This window comes from Heliangelus exortis, chromosome 2 (assembly GCF_036169615.1).
Source record: "Heliangelus exortis chromosome 2, bHelExo1.hap1, whole genome shotgun sequence".
In the NCBI taxonomy this organism is placed as follows: Eukaryota; Metazoa; Chordata; class Aves; order Apodiformes; family Trochilidae; genus Heliangelus; species Heliangelus exortis.
This window is the reverse complement of record NC_092423.1, coordinates 149,624,243-149,641,122: the sequence shown is the minus strand read 5'-3', so window position 1 is coordinate 149,641,122 and position 16,880 is coordinate 149,624,243. Positions and strand designations below refer to the sequence as shown.

At 46.1% G+C, this 16,880-nt stretch overlaps 1 protein-coding gene across 1 annotated transcript; it reads right to left on the bottom strand.

The window, feature by feature from the left end:
* Positions 1–213: 213 nt before the first annotated feature.
* On the bottom strand, positions 214–7,312 carry LOC139793593 (secreted Ly-6/uPAR-related protein 1-like). Its single transcript, XM_071738515.1, has 3 exons — positions 7,070–7,312; positions 4,050–4,169; positions 214–2,192 (listed from the first exon to the last, which is right to left on the bottom strand). Exons 1-3 carry the CDS (start codon positions 7,119–7,121, stop codon positions 1,981–1,983), a joined length of 384 nt encoding a protein of 127 aa, XP_071594616.1. The 5' UTR covers positions 7,122–7,312; the 3' UTR covers positions 214–1,980.
* Positions 7,313–16,880: the final 9,568 nt, after the last annotated feature.

Below are 16,880 nucleotides of genomic sequence, written 5' to 3'. Positions count from 1 at the left end.
TCTCTCCCTCCTCCTCCTATAGGGATAACCTTAAATCTAGCTCTTTCAAGGATTATTTTTGCTCTTTGCTTCTCCCCTTCATTAGGTTTTCCCTTTTTTTTAGCACAGGGCAATTTGGGAACTGCAGAAAAACACAATCAGAGCCTGGGTTGCTCCATGGTCCCTCCTTGGGCAAAAGGTGAGCACAGAAGAAAGATGCTGCAGGCTAAAAACTGGAAGGATCCAACTTTATTTGCTAGATTCCCACCCAGAAGGGAACCCTCACCCTCCCAGTCCCTCTGTATCCAGACCCTGCCCCATCTGCACGTGTAATGGATGGAGGAAAAGTTCAGCCCAGGTTGAGCAGAGCACAGGAACCTCCAGCCAGGCTGGAAATGTCACTGGGGACTGTGACTTACTCTAGAATTTGAATCCAGGATGGAAAAGGCCATCAGACTGGTTTTGGAGCAGACAACAGATGAGTAGGAAGCAAAAGTTGGTGCTCTGTGTCTGCAAGGCTGGGTGTAATATTATCATTTGAGTTGTTCCCAGTCTTCATCCTCTCAGTGACCTTTTTTTCCCTCCTGTAGACCTCATCCTTGAGATCCTGTCTCAGGGAAGCTGAGGATGCTTTAGTGAAGCACAGAGCATTCCAACTCCAGAAGAAAAAGAATCTCATCCTCTTCTTGAGCCTGCATGGAGCTTTCTGCCAAAGAATGCAACGGCTTATCAAAGTTTAAATGGTGAAAAAAAAAAAAAAAGTGTTCCCCTCCTTATTCCTTTGGTTTCCTGGCTGATAACTTATGGAAACAGAGTTAAAATGGACTTTACTCTAAAGAAGGTTGCAAGGATGGCATGAATGAACAAGGATGGTACATGGGATGCTCCACTTTGCCCTTGCTCTTGCTGTCTTCTGGATGAGGAAGAGGAACCCAGCAAATGGCAATTTCTCTGGCTCTCCCCTGCTCACAGAGGGTTGTGAGCAGAGCACATTTGCATCTGCTTTGACCCCATCTAGTTTTACAGAAGACTGGGCAAAAAAAAAAAAAAACAAACAACCCCAAGTCTTACAGCTGCTCCAGAGGAGAACACAGCAAATCCCCACCTGTGACCTGATGGAGGTGTCAACCAGAGTTGAAGGGTCTGAGAAAACCACTTTTCTTTTCCTTCATTCCCTGCTCTGAAGGGATGGGGGAGGGCAGAATAACAGAAGAAATTGTTTAAAATGGGCTGGAAAATATCTGGGAAGAGAAACCCAGGAGCTCTGTTTGCAACTCAAGCAAAAGGCTGCTGAAGGTTTTGATTTGCCAAACTCCCAAATTGGATATTTTGGGTCTAACCTGGTCTGGCCTGGTAGTCCAGAGCATGTTTTGAGCTTTCCAGAAACACATCCCACCCCAACACATGAAGACTGAGCCCTTCTGAGGTCATTCCATACCTTATTCTAGAGAGATTTAAGTGCAACTGCAACTGCAAACCAGACCCTGCTGATAAAGTCGTGAGCATCCATCTGCTGCCCTGACTCAGGAGATGGCTCTAAAAATGGAAATAAACCAAGCCCCTAATAGAAGGTTGCAGGATTTTTGGGGGGTTGTGCAGAGGAATAAAATAAAGACCCAGGGATGAACGTTGCATAGAATCTTGAGACTTGGGGACAAAAAAACCCAAAAAAATCATTGTCCACTGCCAGTGTGCACACAGCCCCAGCTCTTGCTGACCCCAGAGCACCCCCTGCTTCTCCCCCCAGAGGAAAACTGCAGGGTGAGATGTGGATCCTGGGGGACAGAAGCAGCTGAAAGGTGAGGAACATCTGCTGAGCATCTGGCAAATGGGAACTGGAGAGTTTTAGGTCCAGGCGCCCAAACTCTCAGCTTGAATCCTCTGGAATTCCCAGCTCTGAAGATGGGTGAAGCCACACATCAGGGAAGAAGGTTTTTTTTCCAAGGCATCTAAGAATTCACAAGGCAGCTTGGCAGAGGGAGGAGTGAAGATGTTTGGGCATTAGAGAGCACACTGGAGGAGGATGCCAACAGCCATGGACATCAACCCCAGAGCTGCAGAGCTGCTTCCCACCCCGTTGGTGCTCCTGGTGTCATCAGTGCAGAGGTCAGTGTAGCAGCAGGACTTGGGTTTGGTTGCCCCTATCCCATTGTTAGAGATGCATTCCTCCTCACAGCTCCTGATCACTGTGATGTTGCCAAAAAATGGGTAACCTGAAAGACACAGATTGGAGAGAGGGGGAGGAATGAGAGGAAGGAATGGGAGAGGGAGGTGCAGGCAACTGGAATGGAGAAGCATTGACTTTACTCAGTGGAAGGGGATGAAAAATGAAGTATTTCTAGGTAAATAAAGGGTTGAGCATCTCTAATCCACAGGGGCTTGTAACCCAGCTCTTTGTAGGCTTGACCCCATCTAGTTTTACAGAAGACAGGGCAAAAAAAGAAACCCCAAGTCTTACAGCTCCTCCAAAGGAGAACCAGCTCTGGTTCTCCCTGCTGTCTCCCTCTCTCCTTTCTGCTCTTTCTAAATTTTTTTCCATTTTTTTTCCAGACATAAGTCCCTGAGTGGTTTTTTTGAGTGAGTTCCTCCTGGAATGGTTCAGCATGGGAGTGGCAGTACCAAGAAAAACTGGAATAATGTTATCATGGCCACCGGTGAGACAGCAGGTGCCACGTGAAAGTGTCTACAAAAAAAGACAGAGCTTCACTACAAGTGTCTGAATTTGATGCATTTCTCTCTTTCCCACTCTAAAATTGGATAACTCGACCTGGATTATCAAAGGGAAGTTAAAAGATAATCCAAGCTGGGACTGGGAGGGGGATAGGGAAGCATGGGCAGTGGATTGGGGGAGGTAATTCTGTCCCTCTGCTCTATTCTGGAGATCTTAGCACATGAAAAACATGGGATTGTTAGAGAGGGACAAGTAGATGGACATGAAGGTGATCACAGGGCTGGAGCCATGAAGACAGACTGGGAGAACTGGGTTTGTTCAACCTGGAGAAGAGAAGGCTCCAGGCTGATCTTCTTGGGGCCTTTTAATACATAAAGGGAGCCCATAAGAAAGATGGGGACAGATGTGTGAGCAGGAGAATTAGGACAAGGGTTCTAAGCTAAAAGAGGGTGGAGGTAGATGAGCTATTAGAAAAAAATTCTTTACACTCATGGTGGTGAAACACTGGCCCAGGTTTCCCAGAGAGCTGGTAGATTTTGAGGCAAAAGGCTCATCATAAACCCTGTGTGAATTCCCTGTTTCACTTCATTGCCTCTGAAAAACACCTTTCACCTCTCATGACTCAGTCACCTGCAGTCACTGTGTGTATTTTTGGGGTGCATCCCTCTCTGGTGTTTGCTGGCTTGGGAGATACAAAGTCCCCACAAAAAGATCTCTGAGAAGGAGCTGAGTGGCCAGGGGAAGGGGAAATTTCTTTGTATGAGGTGCTAGGAATGGGTTTTAAAATGAGTTTGGGGTAGAATGTCTCAGAAGAGCAGCTCATTCTAGATGTTTTTGAGATTATACTCAGTGACAGGACACTGCCATGGCTCAGGTATTTTTTTGGTCTGCAGAGTTTTGGGGTTGTTCAGCCTGGAGAAGAGAAGGTTCCAGGGACACCCCATAGCAGCCTTCCAGTATGTATAAAAGGGACCAACAAAACTATGGGGAAAGGCTTTTTTTCAGGACCTGTAGTGATAAGGAAAGTTTTTAAACTGAAAGAGGGGAGATTTAGAGTAGATATTAGTAAAAAATTCTTTAGCATGAGGCTGGTGAGACCTTGTTCCAGGTTGCCCAGAGAAGCTGTGGCTGCCCCATCCCTGAGTTTGTTGAAGGCCAGGAAGGATGTGACCCTGAGAAACCAGATTTAGTTGAGTTTACCCTGCCCATGGGCAGAGGGGTTGGGACTGGATCCCTTTCAAAGGTTCCTTCTGTCCCAAACTGTTTTATGATTCAAAAGTTCCACGATTTGACAGCTCCATGATTTGGCAGTTCTATGATTCCAAGTTCAGGAGGGAATTTGGTCCACGAAGGATCCACCTCTCTTCACAAACCTTCCCAAGCAAAGAAAGGAACTTACCTGAGTCTACAGAAAGCAGCGTTGTTGTGCACACAGTGGCTTTTGGAGGGCACAGGGTGGGTTTTCTACACTCAGCAATGTCAGTGGGTTCCTTGCACGTGTAGCATCGTAAGGAGTAGGCTAAAGAAGGGAAGAGAATGGGGCTGAGGTGGTTGCAGAAGTGAAGGCAGACACCAAGTTTGCATCTTCTCTGCCCTCTGATGAGGGCTACATGATGGTCAGAGGTTCCCCCTTGACCCAGACTCAGTGGTCTCAGAATCTAAGCACACCTGGAGGCAATGGCAAAGCAAGGTTCTGTTTGAACACAAAAGGAAAATTTTTTTCTCTCTGAGGACACTCAGACATTGGAATGGTCTCCCAGGGGAAGTGGTGGATTCCTCCACTTTGGAAAGTTTGAAGTCTCAGCTCCACAGGGTGCTGAGACATCTCATATAAAAATAATATTAGAAGGGTTGGACCAAAAGATCCTTGAGGTCCCTTCCAACCTGATCTTCTAAGATTCTATGATTGATGTCAGGGGGAAAGGCCAAACCCCAACACCAAAGGACAATGATTCTGGGGTGGGAATTGAACATCATCCCTACCTTGAGGGCTCAGTAGCCCAAAACAAAGATCTAGAGGGACCTATTGCTTCAGCATCTCTTACAGCATCCTCTGAGCACTCTTTCTCTTGAGAGCTTTCACCAGCACCAAAACACTGAGAGTTCCCCCATCCCTCCACCCACTCTGACAGCTCCTTCATGCTCTTTTAGAGGACTTTCTGCAGAGCTGGGAGCAGAATTTAAAATTCAGTGCTGTGCCACACCTCCCACCAGCTGAATGTGGCCTAAAAAGCACTTCCAGCTGGGGCTACTGCTGCTTTTTAAGAGAGAGGATGCTCCAAAACTCTTCCTGCTGACACAAGGACATCTTTACATATCCAAACATTGATCACAGCACTTGCTCAAAAGTCTCAGAACAAGACCTGTTGGTCTACAGCCATCAGATACTGAGTGTTCCCAGTGTTCCCAGTGTTCCGAGTCATGCTGTAGTTTGATGCCCGAAACCAGCCTGGTTCCTATTTTTTATTTTCTGTGCTTTCTACCAACACACAGCAGCCAAGAACCACCCAAATGAGTCCACTGCCATCTATTGGTAAAATTGCAGAAAGACTGAAGAATGAAACTTCTGGGACTTTGTGATAAGGATAAATATTTTTGGAGGGAGCTGTTTGGATGTCTGACACTGGGATAAATTTTCAGGGTGTCTCCTTCTCATAGCATCTCCTTTGGAGAATTAAGCTGTGCAAGAAAGCCTACAGAACACAAAACCTTCCTTTGACTTTTTGCTGGGGTAGAAATGATTTTTTTTTACGTGAGCAGTGCTCTTGTGGCCATATCCTTTGCAAAAGAGATGCATTTGAATTGTCCCTTTTTACTCGAACTGAAGACCTCAGTAAATCCCTTCCAAATGACCCAGGTGAGGTTGTTTTATCTTTTTTTTTTTTTACCAGGTATTGCCCACTGAGACAACACAACATTGTCAATGTGACAAATAAATGGATGGGTGTGGGTCTGCAGGTCTGGGTAATGCATGGGGAAGGAAGCTTGAAAACACCTGAGAAAATAACCAGAACCATTTGGGTTGAGCTACTTTCTGAACCTCAGCATTCCGATGGGTGAGCAGGGCCATGCCATGGGTTTTGGGGGGAGTTGCTTCCAGTTAAGTGGAGATTTAAAGAAAAAAAATCCCGTCTCCTCATCTCTCCCTGAGGCCAGGTGGGGCACTAAGAGGACACTGGGTTTGTTGGGAAGGTGAAGTGGAAGAGAAAAGCTTGAAGCCATGAGGACCAAAGAAGAAAACTGAACATAAAAGATAGTTCTGTGTCCTATTTTGAGGCCAAGAATTCACCATTCATCACTGTCCCACAGTACCTTCTACCCCTTGATACCAAAACTCTGGAAGATGAATGGTCCCAGACACATCCCTCAGCTGTGCCTTGATGAGCTGCTTCCCACCAGATCATCCCAGAAAAATTCATTTCTCCCTCTGTCTCAACTATAAAGCCATGATGATGCCTTCCTGTTTCCAGAAAGGGCTCCCAGACCTCTTGGGGGGAAACCTCCTCTGTCAGTTCCTCAGCAACCTCATTAAATCCAGGGCAGGACTTGGACCCAGAAGAAAGAAAAGAAATGCACAGCGTGACACTTGAAACAAAGAAAAAAAAACTCAACCCAAACCACCCAATAGGTGCTGAGAAGTAGAAGAATGGAGTAACTGTACAGAAGTAACCACCCCTGTCCTGATTTCGCCCTGTGGTGGGTTTGGATCAGAGCATCTCCTTCAACCAGCACTTGGTTTTCCTTTAGAGACAGGAAGAAAGGGAAAGGAGGGTAGAGTGGGTTAAAAAAAAAAAATAAATAAAAAAAAAATGAATGCAGCCTGAAGAAGAAGAAGAGACCTAAAAGACTTCCATGCATAACTGCAAGCTGTGTGTCTTACAGCCTTCTACTTGCAACTCTTGGGATGTTCTCCTTGTAGCTGGAGATGTTCAACCCCTGCCTTTCCTTTCAGATCTTTCAGAGTCCCATGAAAGCAGCCTGAGGATCTCTGAGGTCCATGACCTGTAGGTTAAAACCCAGTGGTTGGTGCAGAGGTGGCAGGAGCCCAGGATGAACAGAACCCATCCCTGAGGGGACACCTTGGCACCTTAAGTAGAGGCTGTGGGTTTAAATCCTTGCCCATACTTGGGCTGCCCTGTGTCGTGTGGCTTTCATTCACACCTCAGGCTTCCAAAGCACCATGTCAGTCCTCTCCATCCTGGAATGCAGAAGGAGAAGGGACAAGTGACAAGCAACCACCCATGGGTCCGACCATTGCTGCCCATCAGGTGTCATGGCTCTCCCCACCAGGGATTTGTCCCCTTTCCCTTCACTGATCTTCTTAACACAGAAAAATATTATTCCCCCTGCTTGGGGATTATCAATTCATCCCTTATTGATTCCTTTCCCCTCCCAGGCATTTCCCAGGAATTGTCTTACCCAACTCTACGGATGCCAGGCCAAGCAGGAATCGCAGCAGAAGTGACTTCATCTTGAGAGCAGAACTGTAGAGCTGAGGCAGTAAGGGAAGGTGGCTCCCAGGGAGCTTTATATCTTCTCCCACCTCCTCCTGGTGATCCTGTGGGCGGGGGTGATCAGGGGAAAGCCCAGCTCCAGTCTGGATTGGGATTTGTAGAGGAACAAGTTCCCCCAGAAGGTGATGTCACCTCCACCAGCAGACGTCTCTTCTTTGGGTTTGTGTCCTGAGGCTGGTCCCATGGAAAAGGCAAAAAAACACAGCTTGAACCCTGCAAGGGGTGGCCCCGTGACAGCTCTGGGATAGGGAATGTGACAAGGTATGTTTGTTCCTTCAGATCTGGCTCTGCAAGCTGAGAGCTGAGTTGTGGCATGAGCCTGGCATTGGGTAACAAACTGGCAAGATGCAAGAGGCAGCAGGCTGGGCTTCCACACACATTGGGCTTAACCTCACAAAAGCCTTCACCATCATTTTTCATGCCTCTTGCCCTCTGAGATGGCAGGCAGGGACCTGACGTGGCTGGGTTTGCCCAAAACATGTCTGTTTTTCCAAATCCAGTGCAAATCAATCCTGGTTTCTGTCTCCCAGGGGCTTAATTATGAACTGAGCCCTGGTGCTGAGCATGGGAGGCAGTGAAGGTGAACGTGGGAGATGCTGCTTCCAAGTCTGGGATGTGGAGCTGTAATTTTGTTTCAGGGGTCATGTTGGCAGAACAGGGTGCTGTGCCTTTTTTTTTTTTTTTTTTTTTTTTTGCAAAGTTTTCTACTATTTCCCAGATTTTATTCTAAATCTGGGAAGTAAACTCAAGAAATGGATCAACTTCCCTGCTGCAGTACCTTCCCGATGGAACATTCCATGCATTTGAAAGCAACCCTTCCCAAATATATGTGTTTGTCTTGGAAAATATTTGTGAAAAGAGCTTAAAATGCAACCAGGAAAGAAGAAATGTTTTGCCCTTTTGACTGAGCCAATGGTGGGTTTTGTTTCCTAGGAAAAGATGCTAAACTTTTCATTGGTTTTGTGGAGATCCAGGGTGCCAAAGCCCAGCAGGATGCAGTTTCCCATGAAACATCTGGCCAGGAGACAGGAGAAAAGTTTGTGAAGGAAACTTGGAGACTTCAGGGCTGGAGACAAGGTGCAAAGCTGATTTAATTAATTACTAAGGGTTTACTTGGCAAGGGCTCATGGCAGCCAGGTGCATGGGCATTGCTGCCATTCCCAGCAGCTGATCCTTCTTCCCAATTTGAGATTGGGGTTTTTTGGGGATTTGGAGGAGTGTTGCTCCTCCAAGGCTTCTCAGTAACCTGAGAAGCATTGCTAATCAAATTTTCTGTGGTCACGGATGACACAAAACCTGGGGCAGCAGGATCCGTGGGAAAGGGAGGGAAAGATGGGAACTTCATGCTCTCTCAGCTGGGGGAGTGAAAACCATCATTTTATCTTTATTTTATCTTGCTGGGCTGTCAGGGACCAGGTGCATAAAGAAAACCCTGTGCAAACAAACCTCCCTGAGTATATAGGAACAACTGCTCTGGGAAAGCCACCAGACCTGGTTACATCCAGATCCTTTCTTGTAATTCAAGGCAGATTTGAGGATTGTCTTCATTAATAGCCATGAAACTGGAAAAGATCCAGTGCTTTCAGCTTTAAGAGGGGATGCCTCAAGATGTAAGCACAGGGGGGTTGGCACCCTGGCATTCACAAGACTCCAAGGTTGCTTGGCAGATGGGGTGGAGATGTCCCCACAGGAATGTTGTGATGCTCTGCTCGTACTTGAGAGCCTCGAGAGAAAAAGCCTTGAAATAAATCAAGGTGGTTGAAGGAATTGTGATGGAAATTGGGAACCAAATGAGTCTGTCCAGCTTGGTGGAGTGTGCCCATCCCTGCAGTGTCTGGGCAGGAGATGAGCATGGGTTGGCCAATGTAAAACCACTAAATTCTACCTAATGGCTTGAAAAGATTTGAGATCTGGCTCTAAGAGCATCAGGAAACCACCAGAGTTGGGGTTGTTAAAGCTCCTGCAGACTGAATGTGCAGAAGTGGCAGGGAGAGAGAAGTTTGGAATATGCCAGGAAAATTGGGGAGGAAGAGGGATATCCATGGGTATTAATTGAGCTAAAGAGAAGCAGGGGCCTCCAATGACATGGAGCCCTGAAAAACAAACCCAAACCCAAGCAATCACAGGGGATGTCAAGCTGTGTTTTGGGGTGTAAAGGAGGCTGGTAGTGGGGTGATTACGGAAGTGCTAGAACTTTGGTGGCTCCTCATGTGGAATTTTATTGCCCCTGCCAAGAAGAAATGGGATCCTGATGGGAAAAAAAAAAGCAGATGGAAACTAATGGAAAGATGGGGAGAAGAGGATGCACTCCAAAAGGTGACCCAGGAAAACTTTGGCCTCTTAATCTGACAGAACAGAGGTTGAGTGGAGATATTACTTTTCCCCAAAATTACATCAAAAACAGTGCTACAGAAAGAAAAACTCCTTAAGCTAAAACAAATGTCCCACTGGACTGGAGCTGAGGACCAGCATGAGTTAAATCAGACTTGCAGTAGGGTCTTCAATGCCAGAAAAATTTGGGTCACTTTTAAAAGCAAAGCTAGAGTAGAAATCCCACCTGCTTTAGGATGGAACATGCTAAATATGGGGAAAAAAGTGATTTCATAAAGCAGTTAGGACAGCCTGAGACAGCTCAGAGGACTCAGGAGGACCTAAATCCCCATCTGTCTTTGTCAGTGGTGGAATAAACCCCTAGAAAAGTTTTCAGCAGTGACTGACAGGAGCCATAAGGGACTCCACTTGAAGTCTCCTTTCAGGTTGGAAGATCTGAGAATATAAATGAGGCAGGGTGTGTAGGGAGAAAGGTTTGTGTGCCAAAAGCCTCACTGAATTTTCAGTGCTATCTGTCCAAGCCCACTCTCAGCCTGTCCCTGGGAGGCTGTCTTTTATTTAGAAGGTAATCCAGGCAGATAGAAACTCTCTCTGCTTATCACCCATGCAAGGAAAGGCAGGTGATGTAAATTCAGTGTTCAGAGGCAAGAGGGTGAAGTGCTTTGTAATGATCTGACCTCACTTCTGTGAGAGTTCAGCCTTGTTTGAATGGAAAAGGAACCAAATTTAGTAGTGATGTTCTATGCCACAGAGCCCATGCCAAGCCTCAAGAAGTGATCAGTTCCCAGCCATGTGTAAAATAAACCCTGTGTAAGGTATTTTTACTCTGATTTATGCAGCTATTCAGCTGTCATTAAACCTCTCTACTCAACTTAACTTCTCCCTATTGCAACTCTGTTCTCCCCCATGGAGATGCAGTTTGTCTCAGATCTTCCTTTGATGGATTTTGGTGGGCTCTTTGAGCAATCCTGCCTTGACAGATCTCTCTGCCAGAGCTTTAATTTCAGGCTTTCCCTCCTCTTCTTCCCTTGGGCATCACTGGGGTTTTACTCACCAGCTCACCACGGTTTGGTGATAGCCTTGGAAGTCCTGGGTTAACAACTGGACCTGATGATCTTAAAGGTCTTTCCCAATCAAAACAAATCCATTCCAGGATTCTAAACCTTCCAGTGGTCTTTCTTGAAGCCACCTCTGATTTAACCCCTTCTCCTCTGCATTGCCCAACCCAGAACTACACGTTGGCTTGGAGCAACAGCTACTCCAGACCCAGACCTAAGTCCCTCTGTTATGAGATGAGTATCAAACAACTGTGTCTGATTGACACTCTGGCATCAGTCTATGGGATGCCAAGGCCTTTCTTGGGAGCTCCTTCTCAGGATGGAATCTGCCACCAGGTTTCCAGATCTCATGGTGATTTGGGGAGCACGGGAAAAGAGTCAACTACAGCTCATTACTGAACCAACTTGACTTTTGCTCCTGTGATTCAGGGAGGGTGGATTTTTTTTTTGCTGGGGACCATGTGGCTGGCTGTGACTATGGGCTTTACCTTTTTTCCCAGTAACTCAGTGGTGGGAAACCATTTCATCCATGACCATGGCTCCAGAGATGTTTGGTGATGTGTTCAGGTAATCGAAGCTCCCACCTCTCCCGGGTGTGTGCTAATAACTGGGACTAAAAGCTTGGTTTGGGTGGAGCTGCTCCCCACCCTCCTGATGAAACCCTGCCACTGGGCAGAAAGGAATGCAGATTTCACGAGGTGGGAGAAGGGTGAAAGTGTAACGTGACTTGGTGAGCACCCTTCCCCTAGGAGCTCTTTAAACCTTTCTTCCAGGGACCGTGTGGTACAAAACACAGAGGTGTCCACATAGGGGAGTATCAAAGGGAGATCCAGAGTCCCAGCTCTGACTAAGTTAATCTGTAAAGAGCTCTTGCCCTTTGCTTCCCTTGCCTTGGTTATTTGTACACCCTGCTTGAGGCTGTGAGGTGGGAAATTATCACAGAACCATAGAATAATTTGGGTTGGAAGGGACCTTTTCAAGGTTGCAGCCCCCCTGTGATGCCCAGGGACACCTTCAAGCAGACCAACTTGCCCAGATCCCAGTCCAAACCAATCTTCCAGGGATTAATCTGGGTAACCTGGGCCAGTGTTTCATCAAATAAAACCTTTCCAAGCCAAAATTGTGTTCACATCTCCTAAATTCTGGCTTAAGCACACAAACCTTTGGGTTAAAGAGCAGCTGTGCTCCTGCACATGGGAGGAAATCCTCCACCCCCACTGTATTTTTAGAAACAAAAGTGAGGTCTGTTCAGTGCTCTGAGAGAAAAAATAAAGGGATTCCAGGGCCAAGGACCCTACATCATCTACAGGTTCTTTTTATTCTAGGTGCATGGCTGAGAGACAAAATAAAGAGAGTCCAGGGCCAGGGACTCTACATCTACAGGTTCGTCTTTTTCTAGGTGCATCAAATTGAACCTCTGCAAGCCAAGGACAAAATTGTGTTCACATCTCCTAAATTCTGGATTAAGCACACAAACCTTTGGGTTAAAGAGCAGCTGTGCTCCTGCACATGGGAGAAAATCCTCCACCCCCACTGTATTTTTAGAAACAGAAGTGAGGTCTGTTCAGTGCTCTGAGAGACAAAATAAAAGGAGTTCAGAGCCAAGGACTCTACATCTACAGGTTCTTCTTTTTCTAGGTGCATGGTTGAGGACAAACCCTTCAGGCAGCACCTTGCCAGCTGTGTTTGCCAGCCTTGGGAACACAGGTTCCCCAGGAATTTTCAGAAGACATGAAAATACCCAACATGTGGTTCTGGTTTGCACCCCAAGGGGATGGATATCCACAGGTCAGGGGGTGCAGAGGTCCTTTAACCTGTCTCACTCCTGCCATGGACTTGAGGACTTCTTGGGCAGGGTCCCTTCTACAGCCCAAAATCATTGGATCTGTCCCAAACTCATTGGATCAAACCCATTGGATCTGAAGCATAGCATGGGTCAAGGATGTTTACAGTGAGGATGTTCTAATTGGAGGGATAAGAAAGTTCAGATTTGCAGGCATGAGCTGTCACAGTTGTCAGGATCAGAAAATTAATCCTGAACCCTTTTAAAGACCAGTGTAGACATAGCCTGGATGTGTCCTTCAATGAAAATCAATTTTATTCATTGCTAAGTTGTGATTCCTCTTTCTGTCCCTGTTGCAAACCATGTGTGAAGTTCTTTGCAACCTGTGCATGCTCTGGCACCTGAGAGGATCTTGTGGCCAGGAGATTTTCCATCTGAAAGCTGGAGAATTTAAAGCCAAGGTCCTGGGAAGATTCAGGGGGGGCTGCTGGAGGTCGGGAGTCTTCAATATCTTGGTCCCCATCTTGACCAGCTGATGGCACTGTCAGTCTCTAAGCAGCTTTCTGCAGTGGAGCAGCAGTGAACAACAAGCAAACATTGATGAGTTGAAGGGTCTGGAACTTAGCAGGGAGGTTTATCAACTATTTTTATCAACTAGGATTGGGTTGTGCAGAGAACAGGGGAAAGGGGATGGAGTTCTCCCCAGTGACTCATTTGCCTTTGGCAAAACCAGGGACTAAAAGTGAGCAGGGAAGTGATTGACATCACTTTGCCAACCCTTCAATACCATCAGCAGTGCCTTGGGCTGGAGGAACCAGCCTCAGGAAGCTTGTCCTTCATTTTACTGCTTCATCTTGGCCAAACTGCCCATCACGAGGTGCAGCTGCCTTACCATGAGCTGATTTAAGTAATAAACTTTGTTGGATCCTAAGAATAGCTCATGGTGCATGTTTCTTTGGGTCTCCAGCACAACAACAAGAAGAGCATCACAAAAATCCATTTGGGATCTCTGTGGCCAGGGCCAAAAGCTGTGGGAGCAGCACTTCCCAGCAGAGGCAGAAAACCTCCAAAACTTTGCACAGTCCCAAGCAGACTGAAGCAGGACACAAAATCCCAAGTAGGAGTCATCTGATTTACTTCTCAAACACGGATGCTTCTGGAGTGAATCACCTGATGTCATTCTTTTTGCTGTCAGGCAGACAGAGGAACAATTCATCAGAACTGCTTGAGACAAAAGGCTCATCATAAACCCTGTGTGGATTCCCTGTTTCACTTCATTGCCTCTGAAAAACACCTTTCACCTCTCATGACTCAGTCACCTGCAGTCACTGTGTGTATTTTTGGGGTGCATCCCTCTCTGGTGTTTGCTGGCTTGGGAGATACAAAGTCCCCACAAAAAGATCTCTGAGAAGGAGCTGAGTGGCCAGGGGAAGGGGAAATTTCTTTGTATGAGGTGCTAGGAATGGGTTTTAAAATGAGTTTGGGGTAGAATGTCTCAGAAGAGCAGCTCATTCTAGATGTTTTTGAGATTATACTCAGTGACAGGACACTGCCATGGCTCAGGTATTTTTTTGGTCTGCAGAGTTTTGGGGTTGTTCAGCCTGGAGCAGAGAAGGTTCCAGGGACACCCTATAGCAGCCTTTCAGTATATAAAAAGGGGGCCAAAAAAAAAAAAGTTGGGGAAAGGCTTTTTTTCAGGACTGCAGTGATAAGGCAAATTTCTAAACTGAAAGAGGGGAGATTTAGAGTAGATATTAGGAAGAAATTCTTTAGCATGAGGCCGGTGAGACCTTGTCCCAGGTTGTCCAGAGAAGCTGTGGATGCCCCATTCCTGAGTGTGTCTCAGGCCAGGAAGGATGGGGCTTGGAGCAACCTGGTTTGGAAGAAGGTGTCCCTGGTCATAGCAAGGGGATTGGGATTTTATGGTCTTTAAGATCCCTTCCAAACAAAAAAATTCTATAATTCTGTGATTTTTTAATTTTTTTTTTTTTTTTTTTTTTTTTTTTTCTGCCCTCAAAGTATCTTCATTTTTTGAGAACACCTCAGCACCTGAGGGTGTGGCTGGCCCTGAATTTTGTTAGCTCATAGATGAGGACTCCAGTCATTGGGACTACAAATTTATTTTGCAGGTAAAGCAGTAATAACAGCTCGTGTCACAGTGATGAAAAAATTCCACTGGCCTCCTTCTCTCTACATTCTCAGCATTGCTCTTGGGTGGAGCTGCAGCAGGTAAACGACTGAGGAAATGAGAAAACTGGATTTGGTCAGCCTTGAGTAGAGGAGGCTTAGGTGAGACCTTATTACAATGTTCCAGGACTTAAAGGGCAACTACAAAGAGATGGAAACTCCCTATTTACAAGGAGTCACATGGATAAGACAAGGGACAATGGGCACGAGTTGCTCCTGGAAGATTCCAATGGGACACCAGAGGAAGTTTCTTGCACTCTGTGGACAGTCAGACGTTGGAATGGTCTCCCAGGGGAAATTTTGGATTTCTCCCCTCTGGAAAGTTTGAAGTCTCAGCTCAGTGGGGTGCTGAGACATTTCATATAAACAATAATATTAGAAGGGTTGGAGCAGATGATCCTTGAGGTCCCTTCCAGCCTCACATCTGTGATTTTATGAGTGATGGAAGAAGCTTCCTCTGGGGTCTGCCTTGTGGCTACAGGTGTGGAAGTGCTTTCCTGACCACCAGTAAGATTTGCCATTTAGCAAAGACTTTTTTTTTTCATGTGACATGATATTAGGGTCTTTCTGGCTATGTTCCCAGTAACTGCCTTCCTTTCCCCTAACTCAGTGTGTTGCTCAGTGGAGCTGAATGCATGGTTGTCTGTGTCATGGTTTAGCACTGCCCTGGCAATTAAACCAAATACCAGATGCTCAATAATAATCCCCCTCCCCTCCCTGATAAAGACAGGGGAGAGAATAAGGGAGAGAGACTCATGGGTTGGAAACTAAACTACACAGCTTTAAGGAAACAGGAATGAGAAATAGGAAAGAAATTTACTAAATCTATAGAAATATCCAGGAAAATGGATCCCAGGTTCCTCCCCCCTTCCCCCAGGAACTCTCCCATCCCCACCGAGGCTGCAGGGCAGCCCTGGGAAAGTCCAGGCTGGACTCCTGGGGTCAGCAGCAGTGGGGAGCTGGAGGCAGGAACACACAGATTCAGGCTGGCATGGATCAGGAGCACAGGCAGAGGAAGGGATGGAATCCTCCCAGGATGCCCAAGCAAACAGGGACACAGGAAGAAGGGGAAGCAGGAAGGGCTTTGCCCCTGGTGATCCCTCCAATTTCTCCTGAGGATGAGGTGGATGGGATGGAATCCTCTGTTTGGTCAATTCTGGCCATTTCTCTTGTCTGTTCCTCCCCAAAGGAGGGCTGCAGCTGGGACCTCTTGCCTCCTTTTCTCCTTGCAGAGGGCCAAATGTTCCTCAGAGCTGAGCAGTGGCCTTGGTTCTGCACCCCATTCTCCAGCTGGAACTCTAAACATCGAGTGGGATCAGTCCCAGCAGCAGCCACTGCCTGAGAAACTTGCTGTTCATTTCAGCAAGTGCAGCTCCTTCCAAGAGACTCAGCTGAAAGCAAAAGTTCAAGACAGAAAATCACCTTTATCCTGGCCCAAACCAGGACAATCTATAATCCTCTTGGACAACTGATGGTTATTTTTTTCTGATGAGGTTACTTCCATGGCTTGTTATGAAGAAAAAAAAAAATGCTGAAGATAGAAATACAGGGACACATTGAAGCTACCACTGCATTAATAACAGTGTCTGAATGTGGTCAGGAATAAATGTGAAATGACCACAGCCAATGCTCTCTCTTCATTTGCTTTCTCCAGGTGTGTTTCTTCTGGGTATCCTACATATTTCCAAAGCTCAGCTGCCTCCCTAGAGTTTAACTCTTCACCTTAATTTTGATCTAATCTGTTTTCAGCTCAATTTATCCACCTACAGCACAGACCAAATGTCTCTTCCCTTTCACTCCCATATGTCCCCTCCTTGCTGAGATTTTTTTTTCAGATGGAATATACTGATGCCTGGGCTCAGGAGCCTAACACACTTGGAATAATATTCTTCCTGTGTCCATCTGAGTGTTGGATTGGTTTAATTTAAGCTCAACAAATATCAAAAGTAAACACTGATAAACAGTAGCTGGAGAAAGGGTGAGTGAACTGTGAATCTGAGAATGTGAATGCAAAGGATGTGGTTCCCAAAAATCCAAGGTTCAGAAACCTGTTTCCATGACAAAGAGGAAAAGTGCAGGAAAAAGAACTACAGGAGAATAACAGTGACCTGAAATGAGTGAATAACCATTTCAAAGATCATCCTAAGAATGAGAGGGAAGCCTAAAAAATGGAAGTAAAAACTGAGCAGCAGGCAAAACTATGTGAGAGAGGTTAAAAATCACAGAAAGTTAAGATTTGCAATTGTCAAAATGATTTCAAATTTAGAAGTTAAAATTATCCAGCCCTTATATTGAGAAAGAAAAAAAAAAAAACAGCAGTGAAAATGTGATAGAGGAAAACTGAAGATGAAATTAAA

Coding starts and splice junctions, on each gene's coding strand:
- LOC139793593 (XM_071738515.1), bottom strand. CDS start 7,121: ATGAAGTCACTTCTGCTGCGATTCCTGCTTGGCCTGGCATCCGTAGAG. Junction 4,170..7,069: donor CCTGGCATCCGTAGAGTTGG/GTAAGACAATTC, acceptor TCCCTTCTTTAG/CCTACTCCTTACGATGCTAC. Junction 2,193..4,049: donor GCTGCTTTCTGTAGACTCAG/GTAAGTTCCTTT, acceptor TGTGTCTTTCAG/GTTACCCATTTTTTGGCAAC.